At 43.8% G+C, this 27,037-nt stretch overlaps 1 protein-coding gene across 5 annotated transcripts in view; it reads right to left on the minus strand.

The window, feature by feature from the left end:
* PAK3 (p21 (RAC1) activated kinase 3) overlaps positions 1–27,037 on the minus strand; it is a 59,965-nt gene that overhangs the window by 15,426 nt on the left and 17,502 nt on the right. For 3 of the 5 annotated variants that reach the window (XM_017815724.1, XM_017815744.1, XM_017815762.1), the window contains exons 2-5: positions 11,256–11,452; positions 6,031–6,131; positions 1,172–1,325; positions 169–206 (exon numbers count right to left, since the gene is read on the minus strand). In XM_017815724.1, the coding sequence (XP_017671213.1) occupies positions 169–206; positions 1,172–1,325; positions 6,031–6,131; positions 11,256–11,430 (468 nt within the window). In that variant the 5' untranslated portion in view covers positions 11,431–11,452. Of the gene's footprint in view, positions 1–168; positions 207–1,171; positions 1,326–6,030; positions 6,132–11,255; positions 11,453–11,679; positions 11,687–11,964; positions 12,193–19,748; positions 19,761–27,037 lie in introns of those variants that run through there. The other 2 variants (XM_017815753.1, XM_017815735.1) reach the window with 2 other exon arrangements.

The following is a 27,037-nucleotide window of genomic DNA, read 5'->3' on the forward strand; positions in this document are numbered from 1 at the left end:
TATATATTCCATCATGGCTAAAACCGGCAAGCAATCTTCTGTCTGCAAAATAAGACTTTCACTTGTTTCAAAGCAATTAAACAGAATGAAAAAACAACCAAGGAAAGCCCATGGCTTGCTCCATAATTCTGAAACACCAGGGGCATCAAAGGTTACTTTCCCACTCACCGAAGGATGGGCTTCTATGTATCCATGGGCGCTTTTATCTGCAAAGAGCAAGGGAAAATGAACCAGATGCTGTTAGGAAAAAAACCTGACCGTTGTAGGGAATCCCACAGAACAAGTTAACACCACCCCTCCAGGAGCAACAGTTCCTTTACACAGCAAGGAAGAGAACAGGACAAAATTCTAGACTGTGTCTAATTTTTGCCCTGTTTGCCAGTAAATAAACTAAATAGAAATTTGGTCAAGAAAATGCAAATTGTTCTTTAACAATCAATGCTTCTGTTCCACCCAAGAGCTAAAGCAGCTTTTTCTCCTCTCTTTCCTGTGTTTAATTTTTTTAAATAAATTGCATGCACTCATTCTAATTAGTTTGTGACAACGTATCCCCAGAAAAGCTTCCCCAAAATCCCCCTTAAGCATGGCAGTTCTATTCTGACACAGCACAGGAACAGAACTATTTCGAAGTTTGCATTTCTTAATAAAGGGAATCACTATTTTAGTGCACAGTAAGTGTAAATTTAGTCAAATCCTTTAATTACGGAATTTGGAAAATTCTGGAGATAAGTGCAGTTTTTAAAGGGATTTGTGAGAAGCTTTCCTAGTCTGCATTGTGGAAGTTGTCTTGGTTGAACCATTGAACTAAGGAAATTACAGCTCCAGTGCCAAAGACGATCCTGTGGAGGGAATGGAACCCTGCAGGTTACATTCCAAAGCTGCCCATACCCCACTGCCTACAGACACCTCCTTTATAGCTGAAGCTGTTGACAGGAGCTCTACCAAACTAATGGTATCTTAATGGCAATTTTGTTTCAAAATCTTGGTTAGTTCTAAAAACCAGCGACAAAAAAAGTCACCATTTCAACGTTTCAATGACATTTGGAGGAGATGTGGAATTCATTTTAGGACAACTGGTTCACTTTGCTTCTTGACCACTTGAACATTGAATTTTGCTCTGACTCACTTTTGAAGCCTGACCTTCCTTTTTCACAGGGAGAAGTCAACTTACCTCCTGACGTAAAGCTCATGTATTTCTGGTTGTTAACTGTTTCTTTGGAATCATAAAATTTGAGAACATCTAGAACAGCCTGTGGGTTCTTCTTCTGCTCCAGTTTTGTTATGTTGGAGGTCTGTAGTAGCCTGGCCCACTGCTCTGGAATGCCCTGTAGTTGTCAAGTGCAAAAAAAAGTGGGTTTAGAGTATTTAAAATCCACAGCCTCACAGATCTTTACCAAGATCCCACGTTCCCTGTAGCACAAATTTACTTGCAGAAATTTTGACTGACACCTCACAATTAAAATTAGATGCAATCATTCTCTTCTCTATCAACATCTAGATAAAACCAGGACCCAACTTTAAAAAGAAAAGAAAGTAATGACTGTGAGAGGAAAAAAAGTGCATGAAACTCCTCTGGAAATCAACTCTGCTCTTCCATGGAATAATGATTTAAGGCTTAGCTTGTTTGCCTGGTGATTCAGTGCAGACATAACAAGACAATTATTCTCTATTGGTGGACAACACAGTGTCTTTTAGGAGCTTTACACTGGACTTTTCACGCTTAGCAACTCAAACACATTTTGCTGAAATGATCACTGCTGTCTGATTACAAGGTGAACCCCACCCTGATACAGTTCATTTTCAGCATACCAGGGAACACTGCGGGGTAAAGAATCCGTCTTTCAGCTCTCAAAAGCATGACACTGAGGTGTCCCACTGCTGCAAAGGATGCCTCTAAGTTCTCTACTGCAAACATACAGAAACCAGGGACTCAGAAAACAGGCTGAGAGTCCCAAAGCCTTGGATGAATTCTTGGACATCTTATGGGTGAGGGTGGTGTTTGAAAATTGATCCAATCGCTGAAACCCGCAGCTCTACACTGGAATTCTATTTATAAAAACTTGCTTTAGTTACCCAGGATGGTTCCCTAAATTTGACAGCCTGTCATTTCCCCCCTTTACTGCACAGCTGACAGCGACCAGTGAATTGTAGGGCTCACTGAAGAAAAACGACACCTTAGCCTTGGTGCCACCCCAATCTACTTTCATACAGCTTCTTCCTCAGAAGTTCTCCACAAAACAATGTGTGACATGGGCCTCCAAAGTTTAGGACTGATGAAAAAAAAGAGTGGGAAAAGCCAAGCAACAAATCTACTGCACACACATCAACCTGCTGCTGCAGTGCTATGACATCTCAAAGAAGCATTTGGGGCCTGTGACGCACCTCTGGGAGCTTCCCTGGGCACATCTGTGAGCCATAGAGATCTGGCTGCAATGGACGTAAATAAAGAAAGAAAAGAAAGTTAAAACAGAATGTGGGACAACTCAGAAGGTGGTAGGAGGAGGAAACCAATGGGCCAAAATGGGCAAGTCCCATCTAAAATGGGAGTTACGAGGCGGATACCAAACAGATCCGGCGGCGGATGGGCTACAGGAAGGCAGGCTTAGGAAAACAGAAAAATCACAACCATTCCAAAGTTTGGAAGCATCATTCCCCCTCCTCTTGCTTCTAAACAAGTTTTTCTCTCCCTCATAAAAATACATTCCTGAGAATTAATGGCAAGTGACTGAAAAAATTACTTGTGATTTCCTGTCTCGATTAAAAAAAAAACAAACAAACCAAAAACTATTGGGCTTTTGCTGTTTGCCTAGTTTTGAAGCCAGGTTAACACTTTTGAATGGCTCTATACAAGTTTTTTCCAAGCTTGGGGGTTCTGCAGCCCTGAGATCACCACTGGCCAGTGAGTGAGTCCCCAAAGTGCAGTGGAGAGAGCAGCCAGTCAGATTGTGAAATCTGGGAGGTTGTGTATGGCCACAACTCAAATAATCTATACGTGTCAGACTGAAAATCAGGACAATTGTAAAGAAATGCTTGATTTGATTAGGAATGTGCAACTTCTTTGGATCTACAGCCACAACTTTTCCCACTTACTAATGTCATAATCTTGAAGCTTTAAAAGTTTGGTGGGTGACCACATTTTCTTCTAGATTGGGGATGAGGAAACGGCTTCAAACATGCATGCCTTACAAAGAACACTCCCCAAAGCCCTGCTAACCACACTCCGTCCTCCATTCAGAAAATGCAACTGTTTCTTCAAATAAAGGAACATAAAGCTCTAGCAGCATGCTCCCACCCAACAGTTTCCAACCAATTTTATTCTCTGCTTTAAAAGCCCTACTTCTTAGCAAATGTGGTTGCTCCAAGCACAGTGAAATGGAGACATAACATCTGTTCGTGATGGACAGCACAGCCTGGTGCTCAAGCCTGAAAGCCAGAACTCAGGAGCCCATGCAACTGTGCATTGGGATGCAACTACCAACAGTCAGGGGATGCAGCTGGGGGTGATGGTTGGTTGTCAGAGAATGGCCCAGTGGGTTGCACATAACCAGGAGAGCAGGCACGACCGGCATGACAGCTGCAGGAATTAGAAACAAACAAAAACCCCAACCCATACATTTGCACATTTATCCAACACTTCCATGGCACTTCCAAACTTTTGAAAGAGACAGGCAGCGTGATCACTAGACAGTGGGAATATTTATCCATGACATGGCTAGTGGAAGTTCCTTCAGCAGGACCTACTTACCACACGACTACCCAGCTGATACATGGGTTCTATCCAGGTTGGGACAAATCAAACAAGCCTAATGTAATCTGGGATTAGCTGGGACTGACAGCCAGTTCTTAATGATGCAAAAACTCCCTTGCTTTCACTGGTATTTGACTCCCCTAAGGACTGCAGCATAAGCCCTGTGCTGGCAAGCTGCACAGGGGAAGTCACCTGTCCCTTTGGTTCCTTTTGAATTGGTTAGAGCCCTCTCAGACTGCAGCACTGCACTTCCACACTTCAGTGCTATTGCAGAAATATTGTGTGGTTGCAAAATAGCAGCCATCTAATCTGCACTGTTTGGAAAGGGGAAAAGATATTAAAAAGGAACTGTGCTACAGCAACAAAGCTGGATATATTTAGTCATGTAGAACTGCTGTGCTCTATAAAAGGGCAGGACCTGTGCTGGTGGCATCTAACACAAAATAAAAAAATAAAAAAGCAAAAATCTCTAATGCTAAAGCAAAAATCTCTGCTGCTATCATCATGTTTTGACACACAGGATGATAATAACAACATTCAAAATGATCCAAACCGTGACCCCTGAAATACTGATAGAGAGTGTTTGTGCTCAGAACCGAAGTGCATTAAGCTTGACATCCCTCCTTTTTGTTCCAGCTGGCAGTGACATGAACCAAATGGGACCCTCACCACAAGTCAGACTATGGAGAACATAACTGTGACCCATCGTGTTTGCACAGAGCCAGAAGGAAAAGGTCTGAAGCACAGGGTAGAATTAAAGGTAGAAGGTTGGAAGGAAGAACAGATACAGAATAAGAAGAGCTGAACGTTTAGTGGGGAGAGAAGGGAAGGAGGAAATGCAAAGACAGACAGGAAGAAGTGATGCAAACACAAAAGGGAGAAAACAAAAGCAGAAAGTAACATAACATATAATACAATACAAAGATAAGGAGAATGGCACAGAAGATTAACTTGAACAATAAAGTGGCTATAGGGAGAGAAAGAGAGGAAAAAAGGGAAAAGCCAGGACAGACAGCACAGAAAAAACAATTTTAAAAGCTTTATGCTAAGTTTCTGATAAAAAATGACCACATCTGGGCTTTTTAAATGAGCATTTAGTCAACCCCCAGGGTTTGGCACAGAATAAATTTTGAAGTAAGATTTTATATATGACACCTATTTAAAAAGGCTAATTAAGTAGTTCACTTATTTTAAATGTAGCTGTATTTCCTAATTACAAAGGATAATTCAATTTCACTACCCCTTTGAAGATATGCTGTCATTAAATGTGTCTTTTTCTCTTCTACTGTTATTACTACTGTTGCTACTGCTACTGTAGGATACAGAAAGTTTCCAGCTTTCTGAAACATCTTTGCAAAAAAAAAGAAAAAGTGGCAATCAAAAGAAAAAAATCTTTAAAAAATCACGTTTAGGATTCAAATTCCGAAAATTGGCCATCCTTTGTCCAGGCAAATGATTTGTCCCATCCTGTTCAGTGTATGCAGCCAGTCAGCACTACCACACTTCATTCACAATTTGACACAGGGTGATTACACAGTCTGACCACTCAGCTCACAGGGCACTACAGGTGGCACAGAGAGAGTTGCTAATGCTTCCTCTCACCTCCACAGCTCAACCACACATAAGCCCACTGCCATCTCAGCTTTAAGGGATTAATGGGTTCTGCACCTAACTAATAGTCTGAGAAAAAATGCTCTGAAACCCCCTGCACGCTTCAGGGAGCTTCTATCAACTCATTTTTCCCAACACTTATGAACTTTGTCAAGATACAAGTAGCTGACAGCTGTTTCATTAGTACACAAAGGCCAGAAACGTGTTTGATCATCTCAGGTGAAAACATATTTTAAAGAAATTAAATTACAATGAATGGACTTCCATAATGCTGCTGCTTTCTGGGTATCTCCAAGGGCTGCCTGCAGAGCACATGGACTTTGCATTTTGAGGCTGGTTGTCTACTATGCACGTGTGTGGGGGCTTTTTATGCTTTTCCAAAGACACTGAAAAACCAACTCTTGTAGCAGCTTGGGGGACTGATAACAGCATACACCTACGTCCTTCCTAGTTTTCATTTTCCACAGACACTCTGCTGACAATCCTTGGAGGAAAAAAAAAAAAAGGCAGCCTGAATCACAAGTTAAACACTCCAGATCCTAAGCCCAACAAAGAAAAGTCTCTTTCTTCACAGCCTGGGTGCTCTCATCTGATGTTTCTGGCAATAGGAGGTTATTTTACCATCAAGAAACTAGAAGCTCTGGTAAGTATGAAATACAGCAGTTACTTACTGTGAATTCTCCAGTGACGGCATCAAATCCCACATGAATGGTATGTTCAAAGTCTGAAGGAAGAGAGATCTCAGGACGTTCTTTTTCTTTCTTCTTGTTGGCTAGAGGCAAAATGTTAACAAGCACTTATTTTCTGTACAGCTTTTCATTTAAAACTTCTCACAATCAGCGTGCTCAAAATAGTATTTTAAAAGTGGAAAACAAATCAATTAACATCCATCTAACCTGACAAACAGATCCAAGCTAATACAACACCAGCCGGTCAACTCCTGTTGGGGAAGGTCTAGAAGGTGCTATTTTGTTTTGTTTTTCTTTCAGCCACTGTAATTGCTGCCAAAGCAAGCTGCTCATGAAGTAGCCTTCTTAGGCTATCTCTAACCAGTAGGATTTCTATTATCAGTTCTTCTTTTCACTGAGATTTCATATCTAGCAACTAACTCCTGTTTGTTAACTTCACTCTGTGGGTTTCTGTGGAAGTAAATCACGCAGGATACACGTGTGTATGGATCTTTTTTCCTCCAATGTGGTTTGAACCCGTTTCAAAATCAGCCAAATTAGAGAAGAGAGGTTTTTAAGACAACCGGGTTCCTAGAGGTTCTGTGAAAACTGGCAGCTCAGGAGGTGACAACTCTGCCAAGTAAAAGGCTGAAGCAGCAGCTCTGTATTAGAAAACAGAGAATCTGCACAGCAACAGGATCCCACAAACGCTGCTGGAAAAGCTTCATTTGAGGTCTCAATTAACTAAGACATATAATCATAAAACAGGCTTTATGAGTCTCCAGAAATTTGTTGTTTTTAAATCATTCCACCAGTATTCCCAGAGTATGGAGTGTCTTACTGAAGCAGACAGGCCTGGAAGTCAGTCAGCCTGCATATGCTTCTTATCTCTCTCTCCCTCTACCACCTTTTGAAAGTAATGTGGTCATCCATCTCCTGCGCTTCTGACAGCTGACAAGTGTCACTTCAGCCCAGTTTTACTGACCCTGATAAAGAATGAGTGGAATAAAGGCTGAGAGAAGCTGCCTTCACTTTCCTTCAGTGTTTTAGTATTATGTTTGCCAGCTCTGTAAGTTCACCCAGGGGTCTCATCCAAAGGCTGAACTCACTGTGTATCAGCACCGCTCCCAGCCCGGGTCTGTCTTTGCTCACAGGCAGTACCTCCATGAGGCCTGTCTTTGCACATCTTTCTTATTCTGTCTTTACAGCCTCCTTTAGGTGGAAGATGCTCTGCTCTTCATCCAGAGTATTTTCAATGTTTCTAGTACTTTCTCTGCATTGCTGCATTTATCCTCCTTAAATAATTGTCACCTTTTCTCTGTGCTGCACACCCCTACCCAATGTTCATTGATGAAACAGTTTCATTTAGCATTCAGTAAAGATGGCAGCAATATCTCAAACACAAATGCAAAGGCTTTTCCCCTTTTTTTATTGCTTAGTTGATGTTTAATTTTCAGGACAGATGTTGCCAGTTAGAAGATATCATCTCTATGCAAATAACAACACTGGCTTCTACTACCTCATCATTTGCAAGCAAATGCAGTGAAAATTAGATTTAAAGAATTATCAAATTCAGTTCACAGCAACAGTCAAATCTAGAAGCAAAATAAGGGATTACAGAAAACATTCCATCAAAAGCAGCACTTGTCCATTCTAGGACTCTCCTGCAGGAGGACAAGTTTCTAGATCATTCCCCAAGATATGGCTCATCTGCTTCATGGACCTCTGCCTACCAGACTGTGATACAACACCTGTGGTCCAAATGCTGATAAACTATAAATGAAATACAGAATTAAGCATCTCTTTACAACACCCTCACCTCTCCCCAGTCTAAAAACTTTGACACTTCTGTCTGGGCCCTGCAAATCAAATCACTTCTATTTCATACACACTGGCAAAATGATACAAAAAGGCATTACTTCTTTGAAGCACTGACTGACTGGATTCAAGGGGTTTGTACTGGACATGCTATTTGATTTTCTTGCAAATGCCCCTCACAATACCCTCCTGCTGCATAGCACTTAGCCAGGAAGGCCTCCACACCACCTCAGCACCTATTACAGATTAAAATAGAACAAGGAAAGATTGTTCTGTCTCCCACGGTCTGCATCACCATCATCATCACCATTATGTTAAAAGAGAAGTTGTTTGGGAGAAAAATGTGACTCAGCTAAGTGGCAGCTTTTCTCCAGAGACAGAGGAAGGGTTTGACCTCATGCTTACGCCCTCCTGTTTGCTCACCTCCTCTTCAGCTCATTCTGTTCCTTCCTCCATCTCTCATCCTTCCATTCTCCCTCATGCCATCCTCTCATTTTCCCTCCTGCTCTGTTCCTCCTGTCCCACCCCAGCAGCCTTGTCATTTTCTTTTCCTCCGTTTATCTTTACCCTGCTGAGTTTTCCTCCTTCTCTCTTTTCTTGTTTTTCTGTACAGCAGCCAACCAGATGCCTAAAGGCCAGACTCTGCACCCACCTGCAACCAAGTCTAAAGCAGCTTCAATGGAAGTGATAGCATTCACCCAGTAACCTTAACACAGATGGACCTCTGCAGCTGAAAGAGGCATCTGAGCTGTGGTGGGCCAGCTTCCCTCTGATTTCTTCAGGCCTCCATGGAGCCACCAGTGCACACACAGTATTAATTTATTTCACAGCAATTACAGATGATTTAATGAAAGAAGAACAAGGCTGGATCAAACAAGTGATACAACACACAGAAAGTCATTACTTTCTGCTCTCAATTCTGCTGAGGTAACACCTCTGCTGAAAGGAAGCACTAATGCTGTGAACTGCATTGTGGCTCCCATCACCATTATTAGCTCTGAGACAGGAAGGCCAATTTCACAGCTTCAGCACAGGCTATGAGGGAATAGGTTCAGCTCCTTGTTCAACAAGGATTGCCTGTGTGGCACTGGAGATTCATTTCAATTGTCTGCCTTGGCTTCCTGCCCTCAGGAAATGGGATACCTTACCCCAGAGATTAGAGAGAGAAAGGAGCACGAGGTCAGGTGCTCTGGGAAGGAGCAGGACACTACTGCCTACACGGCTTATATCAACTGCAGATGCACAGAAGGGCCCCACAGAGCCACCAGTGGCTTGCCAAAATAACTGAAAATGCTGCAGTCCAGCAGGGGAGTGACTGCAAAGATTCCTGGTGTCCAGGCACAGCAGTCCTGGCACACAACCACCTTGGAGGGAACGCACCGTACCACATCCATCCTCGCATCCCTCCTGTCTGGTGAGCAAAGGAAAGACAACAAAGTCCCTGCAGGTTTAGGCAGAAACACCCTGCCATGGTGTTTTCTTCACATTCTGTTTACTTCTACCGGTGGTGAACTATTAATATAACACTGTGATGCTGCAAAGCACTGCACTAGATGAGAGCAATCGTATCAGTCACCTTCTGTTTTATAAGCAGGACTCTCAAAAATGTGTCACAGAGTCTGTGAAGCACACACAGACCAGCTGATACCATGACCCACAAACCAACCCTGCAATGAAACCACCTCAAGGGGCTTGGCCAGTCAAGCTAAACTTCCTCCATTTATTATTTCACCCAACAAAATGAAGCTATAAATCTTACCTTACTTTTCCTCACAGTCACATTTAAAATCATGACACTTGTATGTTTCCTAAGACTGTTCTGACTGGTAGTTAATTACATTTTTAATGTCAGTGATCACTTCCAGGAGGGATTTTTTCTGGATCTCCCCTTTTCTGCATGTATTTCACACAGCACCTCCTATTTAAGAAATGCTCCCTCAGGGAGCGATAATACCATCCTGCTAGCACTCAAGGGAAGAAGTGACCCAAGTCTTTCTAGGAATTAAAAAAGCCGGGAGAGGTTTTCATTTTGACCTTTAGAAAGAATCAGTGGAAAATTAACTTTGTTCTCAGAAAGGGACATTTGGGGGAACACACTGCAGAGTGAACCTGGTCAGGTCTGCCTGAGGAATGGGCCCATCCAGTCACAGCCTTCCCATGAGAGGGGTCTGCAGGACTGCCTGTGGCTGAGGGTAGGAGCGGGGCTGACACTGTGCCTTCTACTGCCTGTGAGCTCTCCTCGAAGGGACAGTGACACACATTGAAGGCAGAATTCCTCTTGAAATCCATCTGGATTTCGTGCTGCTGATCACAACCAGTTTTCAGTCCACCTCACTGCACACTTATCTAGACTGTATTTCATCAGTTTGTCTGTGAGGGTGCTGTGGGAGGCTCTGCTGAACACCTTACAAAAGCAGAAGTAACAACCACTGCTCTGCCTTCACCACCAAGCCTGTCATCTCAAGGTAAAAGGCTGTCAGTATAGCTCAGCATGAACTCTCCTCTGTAAATCCGTGCTGACTATTCCTGATTGCATTCTTATCCTTCATTTGTGTGGAAATGGTTTCCAGGAGGATTTGCTCTACTACTTTCCCAAGGAACAAGGTGAGGCTGACTGGCCTGCATTTCCCCAGAACCTCCTTCTTAAAGGCAGACATGATATTTGCTTTGTTTGTCATCAGGAACATCCCCCAGTCACCCCAACCTTTCCAAGAGTGGCCTTGCAGTGACATCAGCCAGCTCCTTCAGCATTTGTGGGTGCAGCCCATCAGTTCCCATGGCATTAGAAAAAAAAGAAGACCCCTTCTCTTCATTCTGTCAATACACTAAGTCAAAAAAAACCCCCTCCTTTCTGCAAATGCATTTCAAAGAATGCAACTGGAATTCTGTTTGCTGCATGTTTAAAAGACTCTCTTGCCGTAATCACAGTTTGCAGGTTTTAAACCAAGCCATTCTGTGTCCACTCTCACTGCAAAAGCAACAAGAAAGAAGAGCCTTGCTCCTCTTACTGGAATGTAAGTGCTCTAAAAAACCCCTCAAAGTGTCAGGCATACTGCCCTCTCACTTCTGCAAATGTATTTCCAAAAGTACACAACCTCGTCTGTTTTTACTGCTAATGCAAAGCAAAATCCAAAGGAAAGGATTCCCCAGCTTAACTATAAAGTTATTTTTAAAAGGCAAGTTGCACAATGTGGGCACATTTTAGTGGCTTTTCGGAGACAAGAAAGTAACTGACTGAACACCTCCTCCTCTTTCCAAACATGCTTCTAGAGCAATTGGAACAGAAGGCTTTGGTACCACGGTCTGCAACTGAAACAGAGAGAAAACAGTGGCAGAAAGTAAACACCACAACCACCAACCACCAGAAAGCACAGAGATGGAGCCACCCATCTGCACTGCTGATACTTTACTTTTATCCCCTCCTCCTGGAAAGATGGAGCGCAGCCTGGCTTTCTTGTTCTTCTCCTCGGGGGCCATGGGAAGCGGTTTTGAGCTGTGGTTCAGTGCTGAAGAATCGCGGTTGTTGCTGTTCATTCTCAACGGTGGGGCTGGAGGTTTCTCTTCAATATCCAGACTATCGGACATCTTCAGCAGCCCTCACAGCCTCCTGCAAAGCAGAACACAGAACATGCCTGTGAAGGGAGGATGCCAAGGCTGCTGGGCTGGGGGGGGAAAGGGGGTGAGAAAAGCCTTCTGGTGGAATAAGAAAACCTCTCTGTTAGAGGTTTGGTCTGAATAAAGTTACCGTTGGTAACTAGAAATAAATTCAGTGGTCAATTCCTAAAAACCACTGTATTATCCCTGTTACAGGCTTTTTAAGTATTTGCTTATAACTTTTTCCCTGTAGTTGTTTACAATCCAAATTTTCCAAAACAGACTTCCAAAGTAAAATTTAAATGATTTACTGAAACTACTTGGCATTGTAGTCAATCATTTTTATGAGGTAAGAAACAAAAGTGCATGTTGAGGGGATATGGGTAACAAGCATTAAAACTCTGTTCCCTCCCTGCTATGTTTTGAGAGCTTAGGGCTTCAAAAGGAACAATCTTCTCAAAAGAAACTCATTTTGAAGTACGAATTAAAAAACTTTCTTGCACATAAAAATGAGTATGTGTTTACCTTAAAATCAAAAATGTTCATATCCTGAAAACAATCCAAGACTCATTCTGTCCTGCTACCACATGGGTCTGCTCCCACGGGAGGTGCTCACCTCCACTTGCACACTGAACCACAGGCAGCCACCGACCAGGTGTTGCTCCCTAGAGCTTTGCCTTCAGGCACGGAAGTGTGGAAAAGATTACACAGTCCCAACTAATGGAGTCATGAACTGGAGGCAGTTGTCAGAGAGGATCACACCACCTGGGAAAGCACAAGAAAACCACGATCCCCAGGATGTGCTTGGCCCCCATGAGAGGGCTGTACCCACACAGCCCCCACTGTCCAGGTAAAGAGCTGCTCTGGCAATGGAGGGACACAGCCCACACTCCTATGGAAGCACATATGGAAGCACTAATGTGCTTTATATCACTCAGGAACAGCTATAACCGTGCCCAGGCTAGGGCCTGTGCCAATCTAGTTTTCAAGTACAGACTAGCCTATTTACCTAAAGAACTAAATGCTTTTGTAGATTTAGGTCAAACAGTTAATATTACTAATCTTTGTGATTTCCATCCTGAAATGCAGAAGGTTTTCTAGTAAGGAAGGAAGGGGGGTAATAGCCAGTGATGAAAACTACTGTAAGGTAACAGGGAGAACCACTCGTGCTCTGTGTGTTATCCTGGGGAAGGGACAGCCCATGATGTTCAGGTACTTTTGCACAGAGATGGGTGATGGAGATCTCAGCCTTTGAAGCCCAGCAGAGACACCTGGATATGTCTCCCTGTCTCTCCAGCAATTCTCGCAGAGCAGGAGCTCATGCAAAAGAGGCTTTTATTTTCTCTTTAACCCACCTACAAATAGCTTTCCAGTGCCAAAATCAGGCTTCACTCCCGAGACTGCTGGCGTGAGGCCGAGCACAGGAGCACCAGGGCACGTTTTCGGCTTCTTATCAAAAGCAAGGCGGTTATTCTGTGAAGTCCATTATGGGGCACAGTCTCAGCTGTCCCTCAGAATGGGACAACTGTATCTGCCACTGCATCTATTTGTAAACAATGCCAGTTTGCTGAAATAGGTCCTCCCATGGGATTTCATTCCACAAAGAATACTATTAACGGTTTCTGGCCCAATTTGCCTATGATGTAATTATTTCCAAGATTTTGAAAGGAACACTATATTTTGTTCAGAGCTGTTTCAGGCTCAGTTTCAAGAACTGTACAAAGCTCTTTTATTCATTTCTAAAACAGAAAAAAAAAAAAGAGGGGGGAAGATAGCCTAAAAGGTTTAACGGTTGATATTAACTTTCTAAAGCTGGTCTAAATAAAGACTAAAGCAAACCACAAGATAATACACACCAAGAGAATTACAATTTATGGTTTTCCTGATCAGAGCCCATCTGCTCTTCCATTCATTCTAATTTTGAGGATTTCCATGTACCACTGCATCACAACAAAAGAACATTCACTATCACATAAGACTTCAGATTTTAAGTATTTTGTACTGATTCACTCCAACCCCAACTTAAAGAAAATCTGTGAACAGTGGAGGGCCAACAAGATATATCCAGCTGAGAAAACTCTCAAGTTTACACTGCAGAGAAATGTCAACAGCAAACAGCCCAAGCTAGACTCTATCCTGGGGCCAGGTTTTCCCATCTTAATAAGAAGTCCTTGGTCCCACTAGTCTAGTTCTGCATAGGGCAACTCCATCAAAAACCACCTTCTGTCTATTGCAAATTATTACAGCATATCCATATATTCAGTTAGTCAAATTCTGGTGTTCTTTCTCTTTTTTCTTTAGCCTTTTGTTGTTGTTGTTGTTGTTTGGGGGGAGGGAGATTTGAAGGGGGGGAGGGTGGGTGGGTGGTTTGTTTGGGGTTTTTTTAATAATCCTACCAATTCCTGCCTCCCAGAAATAATATCTGCTACCTTATCCTTTCATACCTCGTCTCCTGTTCGCAGAGACACAAGTCTCTCCACTCAAAACACACCTTGGTTTCATGAGTTTTTCCTACACCTCCTGGCAGGCTCCCAGGCAACCCTGCTCTCTGTAACCCCATCTCAGCTCAACAAGCAAAGTGCTGATGTTTGCATTCTGCCCTGGAGAGAGACGGTCACAAAACTTCCATTTCTTAGGTCCAAGATGAATTCCCAAGTCTCTGAATCCTTGTTGATCCAAGTTTCTATGCAGTACCTCAAGAAGCACATAATCCTCTGAAGACCTTCTCCCAAGAAGCTATTGAAAGCAAATCCCTCAACAAGACAAAAACAGCCTCCACTTCCCACTTGTGACAGAACCACAAATTCTAGAACAATGCTGAAGTGACACAGCCCATGCCCCAAACCCACAGGACTCTGACTGAAGGGTATGGAACAGTTCCAAGGACTCTGAGCAAATGTTCCCTAGCCCTTCTAAGCTCAGGGAGCCAGTATGGCATTGGTTTACACTCCTGTCACAGTTTTCAGACTTTTCCTGCAGCCCTGAGTGCTAGAAAGTAAATTTTTAAAAGCAGAAGTGAGATTGCAGAATAATTCTGCAGTGGAGATGAGATCCTGGCAAATCCTGCACACAGACCTGTGGAACACTGTGCCTGGGTTCTGAGCACTGCAACAACAGAGCTGCCAGAGCACCCACCAGGGCTGTGAGAGCCACCCAGGCTGTCAACAGGGACAGCTTTTGGAAGAGGCCAGTCTGTGCTCACCAAGAGGATGGAGTCCACAATCAACAGTATTTTCCTCATCTCAGTCCTCAAGGACCCCATGAGTGCAACCAAGGTAGTGCTGATAACCCTTTTAAAAGTGTGAAGTTGCACAACAACTACCCCCTTCCAGAGAAAATTCTTTTCAATGCCTTTTGGCTTTAAGGAAGGATTTAAAGAGACAGACTGTTGCACCAAAATACAAGAGTGTATTTGAATGTGTTAGCTAGAGCTTCCAGCCAAGTGGCAAAAGCTAAAATTAAGTTCTCAGCCAGGTCAGTTGCTTCTACATAACTATCACAGAGTTATACAAGATGATCCATTGTCCTTTCCCTTCCCCCCTACCTTTTCCAATCACCAGTTTTGTTAAGTGTGAAGACAAACACTGACTTTAAATATATGGTATTCAGCTTCTTTATGACTCAATTCCCCCTTTGCAAAAGCCTGTCTTATAATATTTTTGCATCTAGATCCTGCCAAGCTAGGGAGGAGAGGAAGGAAGATATCTGAAGCAATGTCTTCAAAACAACACACACACAAAATTTGTTCAATTCAGTTCAAGTTCAGAGCAGAATCTCAAGCTGGGCCTTGATCTCAGTAAGCTCTTCACCCCTGTGTATCTGGGAAACACTGTGGATAGACCTTGAATAGCTTTCTTAAGTTAGCCCCCTTATTTCAAAGTCTGCAGCATTCAGACATGACTGGTTCCAATTAGAACTCACAAATAGTATCCTGTTTGCAGAGACACTGGTGCTCATTTTCAAAGCCTCAGAGATACTATTGCAGCTTGTGATGCAGCAAAACTGTCTCCAAGATCCCTTGACTGGAAGGAACCATGCCAATTTTCAGGCAGTAGCTTTGCAAATGTAACTTGAAGATACAAGACTCACTCTTTGTTGATAAATATACTTCCTGAAAAAAGATATTTATTACTTAGTTGTATGGGCCAAATTTTGCTCCCAGTGACACTCATCCATTTCCAAAAATCAATGGTGATGTAACTGAGAAGGATTCTCTCTAGATTTTGAGTAATGAGACACTCTGTTTGTTAAGGTATTTATAGAGTACTTTCCTGCCCAGTTCAGACCTGTATGTGCTTTTCTACATCTGCACATTTACTTGCAGTTTTCTTACAGTTCCTCTAAAGAGCAGCCAGTGAGTTGGACAGAACAGATGCAACCACAGCTTCACTGCTTTCATGCAAGATGCTTTACTCTGCAAAACCTGGTTAGGCTAAAATAAGATACTGAGGCCTTTTTGATAAAAAGGGCCATATCCAACATCAGCTGAAGCAGAGACCACTCTGCCTGGGTACTCAGGGTCCATAACACCCTAAGGTGGTCTGTGCTCAGCTGCTCCACCCCTGGGTGCCTGCAGATCACAGGTGGGGCTGGCTCTGCAGGCAGGGCAGACCCACCCGGGGTGCCCTGCGGAGTAAAGACATCTTTTTCTGTGACCTCTCCCACGTGCACGTGTTGCCAACAACGACTGCATCCCTTCTTTATACAACCCTGAAAAAAGGAGGCATTCACAGAAACTACAGAAGGAATTATAACCCCAGAAACATCAAGAACGCTTCCCTTTCATACAACTGTCTCAAAGCACAATACAAACATTTGCCAATTAAACTTCCCCATTCCCCTCACAGGCAGGTAAACATGCTCTGAGCTGAACAAATTATTCAAACTGAGTAATTTCTTTGATGAATGTACTCTCTGTTCCTGTTTGCAAACACCCTGTAAGCAGCTTATGATTTCCGCCAATATATTCATTTATTCAGAAGTTATCCTCTGTACTTGCTACAAGTGACTTTTGGCCTCTGAACTAGCTGTTCATAAGAAGCTCTCTGTGTGGAGGGGATATTTTGAATTCAGGTTGGATCCAAGTAAAACTACCTGGGTCACAAGTACTTGGAATGAAACATCCATTTTGAGATGGGATAAACAAGCTTCTGTTAGGAACTGCGGCATTAAGAGTTTTACATAGTGACTTACTAATACTGGTTCAAAATTCCCTCTTGACTGTGCACTTGCAGCAATAGTGCCAAAAGAACAAATACAGAACGGATGTTTGCACAGGAGCTGTGAATTTAATGGTTTTGACTAAATATTTCTTCTAATTTAAATTATTATGTCCTTTGTCTGGACCTCAAGTCACTCAGTTAAATTGCTAAGAGCTGCGAATGGACCAAAACAGTGGAGCTTGTCACAACTGATGGAAACAACCTGCAAACATATTTTTTCCCCCCTGCTTAATTTACATTTGACAGCATTTCTCAGTCCATGGCCTTTGAGGATCCATCTCCCCTCCTCACAAGCGTAGCCTACCTATTTAACTACATTTCTTTCCACAACTCTCCAACTCCTTCTCTACAAACTGCCAGTGCAACCACAGGCAACACTTCAAAATATGCATCTGACTTTCGTCTCCCAACACCCTTCAGCCCACCCTCTTTACACGTCTCTTCCCACACGGTCAAACTCGCTGCTGCTCTGCAGACTCCCAGTGCCCCGTGCCTGCTCCCACTACAAAAGTTTCACAGCTCCTCACACAGGTTCACTTTTCCAAGTGCAACAAGTATTGGGACTTGCCCAGGTTTTAACAGAGCACCTCTCCCTTTCCGTCTCCATACAAAGCCATGACTGTTCAGGCTGTGGTCCCAAAAAGCAAAACATGGAATTATTTTTGCATAGTAAAGCCAGTGGTGTTTAAAGTTAGGTGTATATTTAAGGGCTGCACATTACAGTATATTAAAGGCTGCAGTGCTTAATGTACAAGACAGTGTGAACAATGATACTGGGGCTTCAGCATAGCTGTGGGACACTGTGAAAGAAAAACTGGAGAATTCTTCTCCACCCCGCTGAGCCCTAGAGAACACCCTGAGCCCAACATATTTTCTTTGTGGGTGTTTTTTGATCACATCAAAACAAACACAGTCCATTCAAACTGTGCTCATGCTGGAGTCCTGGCCACTTAATAAACCACTTGAGCTTTGGGATGGTTACATGACCTGGGAGGGGAAGAAGTGTGTGTACAGAGGGTGTGGGAGAGTGAAACAGCTTTTTTGATGAAACCTCGTCCAGGCATTCATTAATACATCTCATCACAGACCAACAAGGAAAGGAAGTTTATTCCCACGGGTTACGTTAAGTGAGCAGTTCACAGCATCAGGAGATGGCCTGGAAACTGGTAACTATTTTTGATAAGAAAAGTGACTTAACTTCATATGACAAAGGTATGGACACAGCACACCATGATCATGCAGGAAAACCAGCTGGATCACGAGGACACTTCTGCCACCCAGAGAGAGTGAGGGGAGAGCTTCCACCATCCTGATTGCCTTGGGAAGAGCCACCAGCACCTCCACCCACTCATACCCAATCCCAGACAGCTACATTGGTATTTCTGTCATGTGTTTTTGAATCATGGTTTGAAACAAAAAGGTTGTGCTCTAAGCTACTGAATCTGGAGACATGTTGAGACTGACAGAGCAATGGACACTCCAAGGAGAGCTAAAGGATAAAAAAGTGAAGGACATCACAGCCTTTTTTTTTCTTTTAAGGTAATGGAAAACACTTAACTGGGATAGATAAGAAACAATGAAAAAGTATCAAGAAAAGGTATTTATATGCGAGAGGAATACAAAAAATCCCTTACCCACTCCCTGTTTGCTTTTTATTTAGACAGCTGAAGGTCTCCACAAAGCTGAAAAGGATGTCTCAAAATCAACTGTGCTTCTCAAATATCCCTCATTTTACAGTACTGTATTCCTTGCCCTTGTCTACACACGAAAGAGCCTGTGTGAAATGAAATGTGGATTTAAACCATTGTAGATAGAATGAACTAATTCTCCATATGGACTTTATTATTTCTAGATGAGAGCTTAAGCCTGAGGTTCACTTTTGTTCTCTAGGAGGACTCAAATGTAAACAAAGAAAAGCTACTTATTGGAGACACCAACATCGTGACTGCCACACTAAAAATTTCAAGACCTTAATTCAGATTAAAACCAGCCAAGACAAATGGTTTGAGTTCTAATTTGAGTTGGCAACTGGAAGTCAATCCTGAAGCACTGTCCAAGATAGGGTATGAGAAGCCAGACTCAACTGCAAGCTACTGACCATTAAAGTGGACCAGTCTGCCCCCAACTCACCTGACAGGCAGCAATCCCTTGGCCACAGGAAGGCTCTGTAACCCATGTTGGACCTTTTCTAGGTTCAAGCTGAACACTTGTGGCTCACTTAGTTGACCAGTCAACCCACATACAGAGTAAAAGGGTCTGTGCTCTTCAGATATTGCCTTTTTCAGGTACAAGACAGAATCACAGCAGTGTCTCAGAAATGTCTCAACCCACTGATTGTATCAGTTCAGCTGGAGAACGGCAAAGGCCCAAAGAGGTCCAGAAAACCCAAACCCAGGCCTGCTCCTTACAGGAACACTTAAGAGTGCTCCCATCACTATTCAGTATCAAGAAAGCCTCTTCTTGCTTGGACTTCCATAATAAAACTTATATATATAAAAAAGTCCTTGAATTCATATTTTCCGAGCACCCTAAACTTCTACTGAACTGCAGCTGGTGTACTAGGGTTGCTTTTAATAAACCACTTGGCACCTTGCCTATTATGTTTTTCATTTTGTTTACATTAAAAAAGAATCAAACAAAGTTTGGAAGAAGAAAGAGGAGGAAAAAAAGAATAAAGGACCAGTTTTCCTGTTCCTCATATTCTCTGCAGGTGTCAGTGCTTTCTCTGCTCTTGCACAGTTTATTCTCTGCTTGACATACTCACAGAAGATGTGCCATGATAAACACAACCAGGTGAACCCCCAGCCCAGCACCACTCCAAAGCTTACCAAAGAAATGTCCATCGTCCTTTTCCCAGCAATGGTCCCCACGGGCAGACCAAGAGCTGGTTTTGCCTCCAGACACACGTGTGCAGCTCTCCAGGAAGGCAGCAAGAGGGAGGGTACCCTGTGCTGACCACAACTACACGCTGCTGAAGCACTGGCCTGTGCCCCACTAAACACAATGCAGTCCAAGCCAACAACCACCACAGAACTCTGCAAGAGACAAGGAAGCAGCAATATAATGCAGTAGTTGAAAGTTATAGACAGTTGTAATTTTCTAGCACCTTCCAGTCACCTTTTAGCTCATTTTGCCTTTGCAATCCTTAGCTGAGAAACTTGCTGTAGTAAATAACACTAAACCTCTGTGTCAGAGGAGAAGGATGTATCTGACATTCAAAAGACTTAACTCAAGGCCACCCCAGGATTGCCAGGCAGAGTTGGGAGACAAACCACACTCCAAGAAGGAGAAATAAAGAATGGGGAGTCTGCTGGATGTCCCCAACTCTGCTACTGGGGGGTTGGATAAAGACCTCTAACCAGGAGAGCATGGGATGGACTTGAGGCTTCCAAATGCCACAAGCAGAGACAGAGACCAACACCACATGAGAAGATTTGCTGTACCCAACTTCCCAAGGCATGCCTGGAAGGAGTCAGCTCCTGCCTCCAAGTAAGGAAAGGACGAAGCCTAGGCTGCCACATGCCTTTTACCTGGGAGGTGGATACACTCCAGATTCTGCATCAGCTCATAAGGCCACTAGGGCAGGAAGGCATTCATATCCCCATTCACTTCCTCAGGGACAACATTTTGCCTTTTATTCTTTGCCAGGCCTTTTATTTACAGCTGACTAACTTCATATATCTAATATTCACCTGCTACGTTAGTGATCTTATCGTGTGTAATGGCCCATCTACCTTGGGGGAATTATGGATCTGGAGCAGTCACAGGGGGAAATGGAGCAGTCGCTGCGTGTACTTATTTATTTCCAGTTGCCAGCTAGACCTTGGCTTCAGAGCAGCAGGGTGGGAAGACGAGGAGAACAAATGTACAAATGCTATTCTTAAATAGGTCAGGGGAGAAATGACACCTATGTGCACAAAGCCAAACAAGATACACACACGGGATCTGTTGTTTTCTCAGCTACCACAATGGTCTGATATTTTTAAACTGCTTAAACGGGGATTCAGCATTTAACACTTCAGCGCTCAAAAAATAATCTTCTGCTCCATATTGGAGGAGCAGTGGAGATTCCTTCTTGCCTGACTTCACGTTACAACAGAGAAAACAGTTCACCATCCTCTTAAGACCTAAATGAAAAAATAAAGGTGTTTGGGGAACTATTCACAACTCCCCTGCACTTGTCCACAGCCTCCTGCAGAGAGTCTGCAACTACCAACTAAAGACACTGGGCTCAGCAGGGGACTAAAGCTCCCCAAGGTGGTGGTGTCCAGGTCACTCCATCCTCAGTCACTGTACAGGAGAATGCCTGAGCCAGCAGGGACCGTTCTAGTTTTGGAAATCACACTGTACCTATGCCACAAATCCTAGTTAGAACAACTGGTAGTAGTCCCACACCTGGGCTTCATTCCTGTTTCCTGCGAATTTTCACTAGGACAAACCACTGAGCTTCTCCCTACAACCACAGATGCCTTGTCTGAAGAACCTGGGAGCGCATTCGCAAGTCACTGATGCAAAAGGACTCAATTTTTTTGATATAAGCAGACATGAGCCAAGTCACTTCCGTTCCCAACACATCAGGGTACTCCCATCTCAAGGTCTCTGTCCAGAACACGCGGAGCAGCAGCTCCTGTGAAAGGGAAGCGCCTCCATTGCTCAGTGGGTGTTTCTAAAGGAGCCTCAGGTCCTGATGCAAATCCCTACAAAAGTACCAACTCCCAGAGCAGCAGCTGACACTAATGCAATCCTGTATCAGGTCAAAGAAGGCACCAAAAATAAGAAACCATCAAAAGGCACAGAAACAAGTAAACAAACAAAAAAGCCAGGGAAGACAAAAGAGGACAACAACAGGACCCAAAATAGATTCCTTGTGCCACACGCACATCAGATTTATGGCATAAAAGCTTTGCAAAAAAACTTGTTCTCAAAACAGCCCATCAACATTTACTCTGCTGCTGGAGGAAGCCTACTACTGTCTGACACCCCTACTTTCTATTTACAACAACTTCAGGCTTTAAGGAAAACCAAAGTACATTAATTGAGGATTTTTATGAGGCACAAAATGACAGCTGCATTGTTATACATTCTATAAGCAGCAAAGCAGGCTGAGAAATGGGGAGGACATCAGAGAAGCAGTATCCAAGGAAGATTCCCAAGAAAACCTTAACAGCTCCTCCACCTGCTTTTATTCCCAGTCATTACAAACAAAGGCCAGGTGGGCACTAGGACACACACCCTGGTGAGCCTGCAAGAGGACACTGAGACAGCCAGTGAGGAGGCAAATCCAGCTGCACTGACATGGCACGAGACAGCTCGAGACCCTCCAGCTTGGAGAGCAGACAGAAGATGGGAAGTCTCCATGCTTGCTTCATATAGAGCCACAGAGCCTTGCAATTCTGTGCTGGAATTTCAATGGGCCTGTGAAACAACGTGCCCCACTCTCCCAGTACTGACAAACTCCAGCTGATTTTGGAACTGTAAAGAGCATTTCCATGTGTGCACAGACAGCAGCAAACTGCTGCTCCTTGACAGCAACTGCCACCTCAAATGGGTACCTGGCTACAAGATGCCCACATCCACAACATGAACACGTTCCTTTCCAGGCCCCATCCCAGGAGGAACAGTAGAAGCAATAGGAAGGCAGTGGGATTCACTGCCAGCCTCCAGGCTCACAGCACCCTCAGCTCTGCCTTGCTACAGACCAGTGCCTGGAGCTGGTCTTCACCAGGGGAGAGGAGCAGGGCTCTGCCTCTTGTTTTGTTTCCTTGCAGGGCATATTGAGATACAGAGCCACGTGCTGAGGGTACCAGCATGGGACATTGCCACAGAACTCACAAATAACCTCAGACAACTCACTGTCTCCGTGTGCCCTTTCCTGTTCTGTGAGGAACTCAGCTCTCTCCCTCACTTCTTAATGTAGATGAGAGGTTGCTTCTATTTTGTCACATCTATGAGACTTTAAAGAACCCAATAAAGAACCAATTTAGTTTCAGAAATCTGACAGCAATTGTGTTGTTAGTCAGCACACAGTACATGCACTACAGTGTCAACAACCTGGAGAACAAAGGAAGAAGAGAAAATGGACAACAAACTATCTCCTATGAGTTGAGAAAACAGGAAGTACTGGGGGAGATCAACCTCTGGAAATGCTGGATTGCTAGGACAAAAAAGGGTCAACAGAAGTGAGAACAGAGCCTGTACACTGATCTGTCCCTGAGGAGGAAAAGACAAGAAAGCTGCAGGCAAAATAATTTTACTAAGTGGTAGAAAATGAGAAATGAGCAAGACATTGTTGCCAGGATCAGTGTCTAAAAAAAAACCCAACAGAGAACAGCTGATATATTGTCTGGTCTCAGACAAAATGAACCTGTCTAAAGGCACCATTGTTTAGGCAAAATTGTGCAGCAAAGACTAAATGCTCTGGTTACAGAGTCGTGCGTCACCGTGTCTGTGAGTAACCAAAGAGATACTAGAGGTGTCCCAGTGAGATGGGTAACAGCCCCAGACATGCGCCATCTGCATTACAGGGAGCCTGATCTCACTCTAGGGAAATGCCCCCAAACAGCTCAGCCCCCTGGACCATCCAGTGAGCGTGGGAGGGTGACAGGCCCAGAGAGTGAGAGCATTGGCATTGTGCTTAAAGGAACCCAGGACACACAGAGACACAGACTGCCTGAAAATACAGGCTCTGTGGTCCAGAGCACAGCACAGGGAGATGCAAACAGAACAAGGCTCAGCTCAGAGCAATGCAGTAAGCATACACAGAAAGTAGAATAACTTTACAGTGCAGTTTCTCCAGAAAGTAAATAACAAGTGTGAATGCAGTACCTGAGGTGCTCCTGTGGAAAGAAGGATCTCTGCAGTACAACCTCAGCAGACAGACTCTCAACAGTCAGGCTGTGCCCAAGAAGCTGCCAGCCACTCTACAGCTATGTTTGCTGCTGTGCCATTAAATCAAAGACAAATTTGATTCCAGCTGGATTTTAGAGCCAGCTGCAGTGATAAGAGGCAATCTTAGACTGAAGAAATGCCACCAAACATTGAAAATGTAGAATAAAAAAAGTGTTCTGAGGTCAGTGGACAAATATAAGCTTTCAATAAAAAACCCCTCACAAAACCAGAGGCATTATCACTCTATCTTGACAAAAGCTGACAGACAGAACCATTCACAATTTGGCAGCAGGTCCATGCAAACATGAAATGATGAACAGATTTGATAAATAAGTATTATAATTTTTGTAAAAACTTAAGTCCCTACAAGGCCTTACAAGAAAGAGGCTTTGATTAAAAAACTAGAACACAAAAAAAAAGACCACAGAACACACTAAACCAATTAAAAGGCCACAACAACTAACCATGATCTGTAATTCGTCACTGAGTGCAACTGTTCCCCGTGAGGTTAATTCCTGGCCCTGCCTTTGAAGAAACAATTAGAGCCAAAGATGCAATGAGCACCTTGAGCTGGAGCAGCTCTGCAGACTCTGAAGTCTGGGAATATCCGAGGCCATCAGCTCACACTGCAGTGACAGGCAGTGCTCGGGGCCAAGCAACTCCATCCTGGGGGTTCCTCTGCAGCAGAGGGTGGGGTCAGGTCACAGCAGGGACCTGGCCAGACACAGGTCCTACTCCACTGAAGGGGCTGCCCATCAGCCTGATGTTGCTCCTAAGCAGAGCAAGGCTGGAGGCAGCCACAGCCACAGCCTGTTCCTGAGCTGGAGACCCAGACCAGCCTTTGTCTCTTCAGCCACACAAAGAAGCTGGTACATAAGAAGTTGCTCTGCCACTACCATGATTTTTCAGCTCCTCCCTAATTTACAGCCTTAGGCAGATGGCTGCTTTTCCTTGTCCAGCCCTGAGGTACCGAAGTCCTACACAGCAGCTCACAGCAACACCAAGATGTCTCAGCAGTAAACCCAAGGAGAGCAAGAATGGAAAGTCAGTGCCCCATCCCATTCACCAGCTGATGCCTAACAGCTCACAAAATCCATCTGCTCAGACAGAAAAGGAGCCACCAACTACACTCCCTGCAACATGACATGTCCACACCTTACTAGTCACCAGCAGTGTCTGGGTCACAAGCCCAGCAGAAAGGACCATGAAAACAGCCCCATGGAGCACTTCTGAGGGGTAATTGCCCCTGTTCTTCAGAGAGCATCAGCCTTCAGCACTTCCTGGCTGGTCACTAATGGCAGCAAAGACATGCAGAAAGGGAAACTTTACAGAATGACATGTGCAGGTCCAGTGGAAGAGAAGACAGGAGATTAACACACCAAATTATTCCCCAATTCTAATGGGAGACTCCAAGAGATATCAGCATGCCACAGCCAGTAATGCAATACTGGCTTCTTGATGGGCCAGATTACAAGAAAAAAACAAAACACTGCCCTCTCTTTGCATGACTACATGTCATGATACAGCAGCCAGCACTGTCCTCAAAACTTCTGTCCATAACAGGCACCATCAGAGTGCCCCTGTCCTGGGTGAAACAAGTTACAGCAACTTGTACCTGCTTACGCTCCAATCTTTCTAGCACTGCTTGGCAGATCAGAGATCCACCCCACCAGTGAGACACACAGACCTGGGCTAGGAGAAAGCTACAGTAGAAAACCAGGCAAAGATCTACTCATGTAAATGTTCAGGGGCTTTTTACCCCACCCTGTGATAAATTTCAGAAGGAAACTTAAGAGCAGACTCCTTCTAGGAAAAGGTAGTGACCACTCATCCTCTTTTGCAAAATTAATTATTTCTTGCAGCTCAAACAGCTCTTATTTGTCATCAGAAACAAAATAAGACAGCAAAACCTTAGTGTACCAGGAGAATGGAAATATTTACCTTGCATTGAGTAAACTTTTCCCAAGGTGCAGGCACAACTGTAAACAGGAGGAAATGTTAAGAAGAAAAGACACGGTAAAAGCTGTTTGCAACTACACACCTCAAAGCCAGAAGGGATATGAAACTGGATCTCCTCTCTTCAGGAGTAAAGAAAATTGTCACAAAGAACCACAAATTATTTATTAAAGAGAGTATTGATACCACAGGGAAACAAAACAAAACCTAAAATAATCTAGATGTAGACATTTTTATCAAGAGAAACCAGATAACAGTATAAGGAAGACAACTCTCTCCTTTATTATCTTTAATTCAATTCTGCTTATCAGCATCGTCATTACAGCTGAAAGTGCAAAGACTTTAACACATTTCAAGTCTTATTCAATTCCCACCAAAGTATCCGAATAGACTCCAGTAATGTATCAGATTTCTATGGGCCCTTCCAATCTGAGAGCTAAACACTCCTTTAAGAACTAAATGAATTCAGCTTCCTTGCCTTTGTGAGGAAAAGCCCTGGCTGCCTGCCCTTTCTCTGACTCAGACACACTTGGCCCAGCCATGAGAAGGGCTACGTTCCCTCTGCTCCCACCGAAGTCAAGGGCATCTCTAAGGCTCAGCACGCCGAAAACCAGGCTGGCTGCCACGGGGGCCAACGCCAGGATGCCAGCTAGTAAATGCACAAACCCTGGGAGGAAAGAAAGTGTGAAGGCAAAGCCTGTGGCTCAGAATGGGCAGCCCTGTGCCGCTTTCTGAGCGTGCCAGGCACATGGAAGTCCTGCTGCACCAGTGGGCACGATTCTCCATTTCACCCTGGGACCTGTGAGTCTAATTTGGGCTGACGCAGAATGGTGCACACTGAACGAGCCTCTGCTGCAAAATGTGGACCGTCACATCATGGTTTATTACTATTTCATTATCTTTAGACTCTTCAGCCTGCAACAGCTCCCAAATAAATTCAGCATTTAACAGATCTTGTTTCTCCATTACTTTCTGTGTTTTAAAATATTTTTCTTCCATTATCTAGAAAATATTTATACAGAATATACATTTTGTGCACCTGAAGACTGATTTATCTCAGGTTTATAAAGCCCTTCACCAGCTACAATTAAGTAAATCCCTTGACACAATATAGGTAAATGCCAGTAGCAGCCATCCCTAATTCTAATAATCTCACAAAACACTTCTGGAGCTCAGTGAATTCTTATTAGACAAATCATACACTTGTCTGCAGAGCCAGAATCCTGGGTTTTCCACTGCTGAAAGTCTCAGCCTTTCAGCCTAAATAGAAAAAGCACTAAAGGCAGACACTGCAGACTGTACACCACATAGCCTGTGCCACCCAGAGTTCACCCTTGGCATCAGAAATTGGACACAGCTTACCCGAGCTACCCAGAGCACAGACCCCAGTCAGCAAAGAGCTTACAAACTAGGAAATCAATGCACAGAGATTAAATTACCACTGCAAATTACCCCTAATAAATCTACGGATGTAAAAATCATATAAATCAACAAACATGCCACCACCTGTCCCTCTGTCCCTGATACACACC

Source organism: Lepidothrix coronata, unplaced genomic scaffold, assembly GCF_001604755.1.
Source record: "Lepidothrix coronata isolate B3197 unplaced genomic scaffold, Lepidothrix_coronata-1.0 Scaffold2, whole genome shotgun sequence".
Lineage (NCBI taxonomy): Eukaryota > Metazoa > Chordata > Aves > Passeriformes > Pipridae > Lepidothrix > Lepidothrix coronata.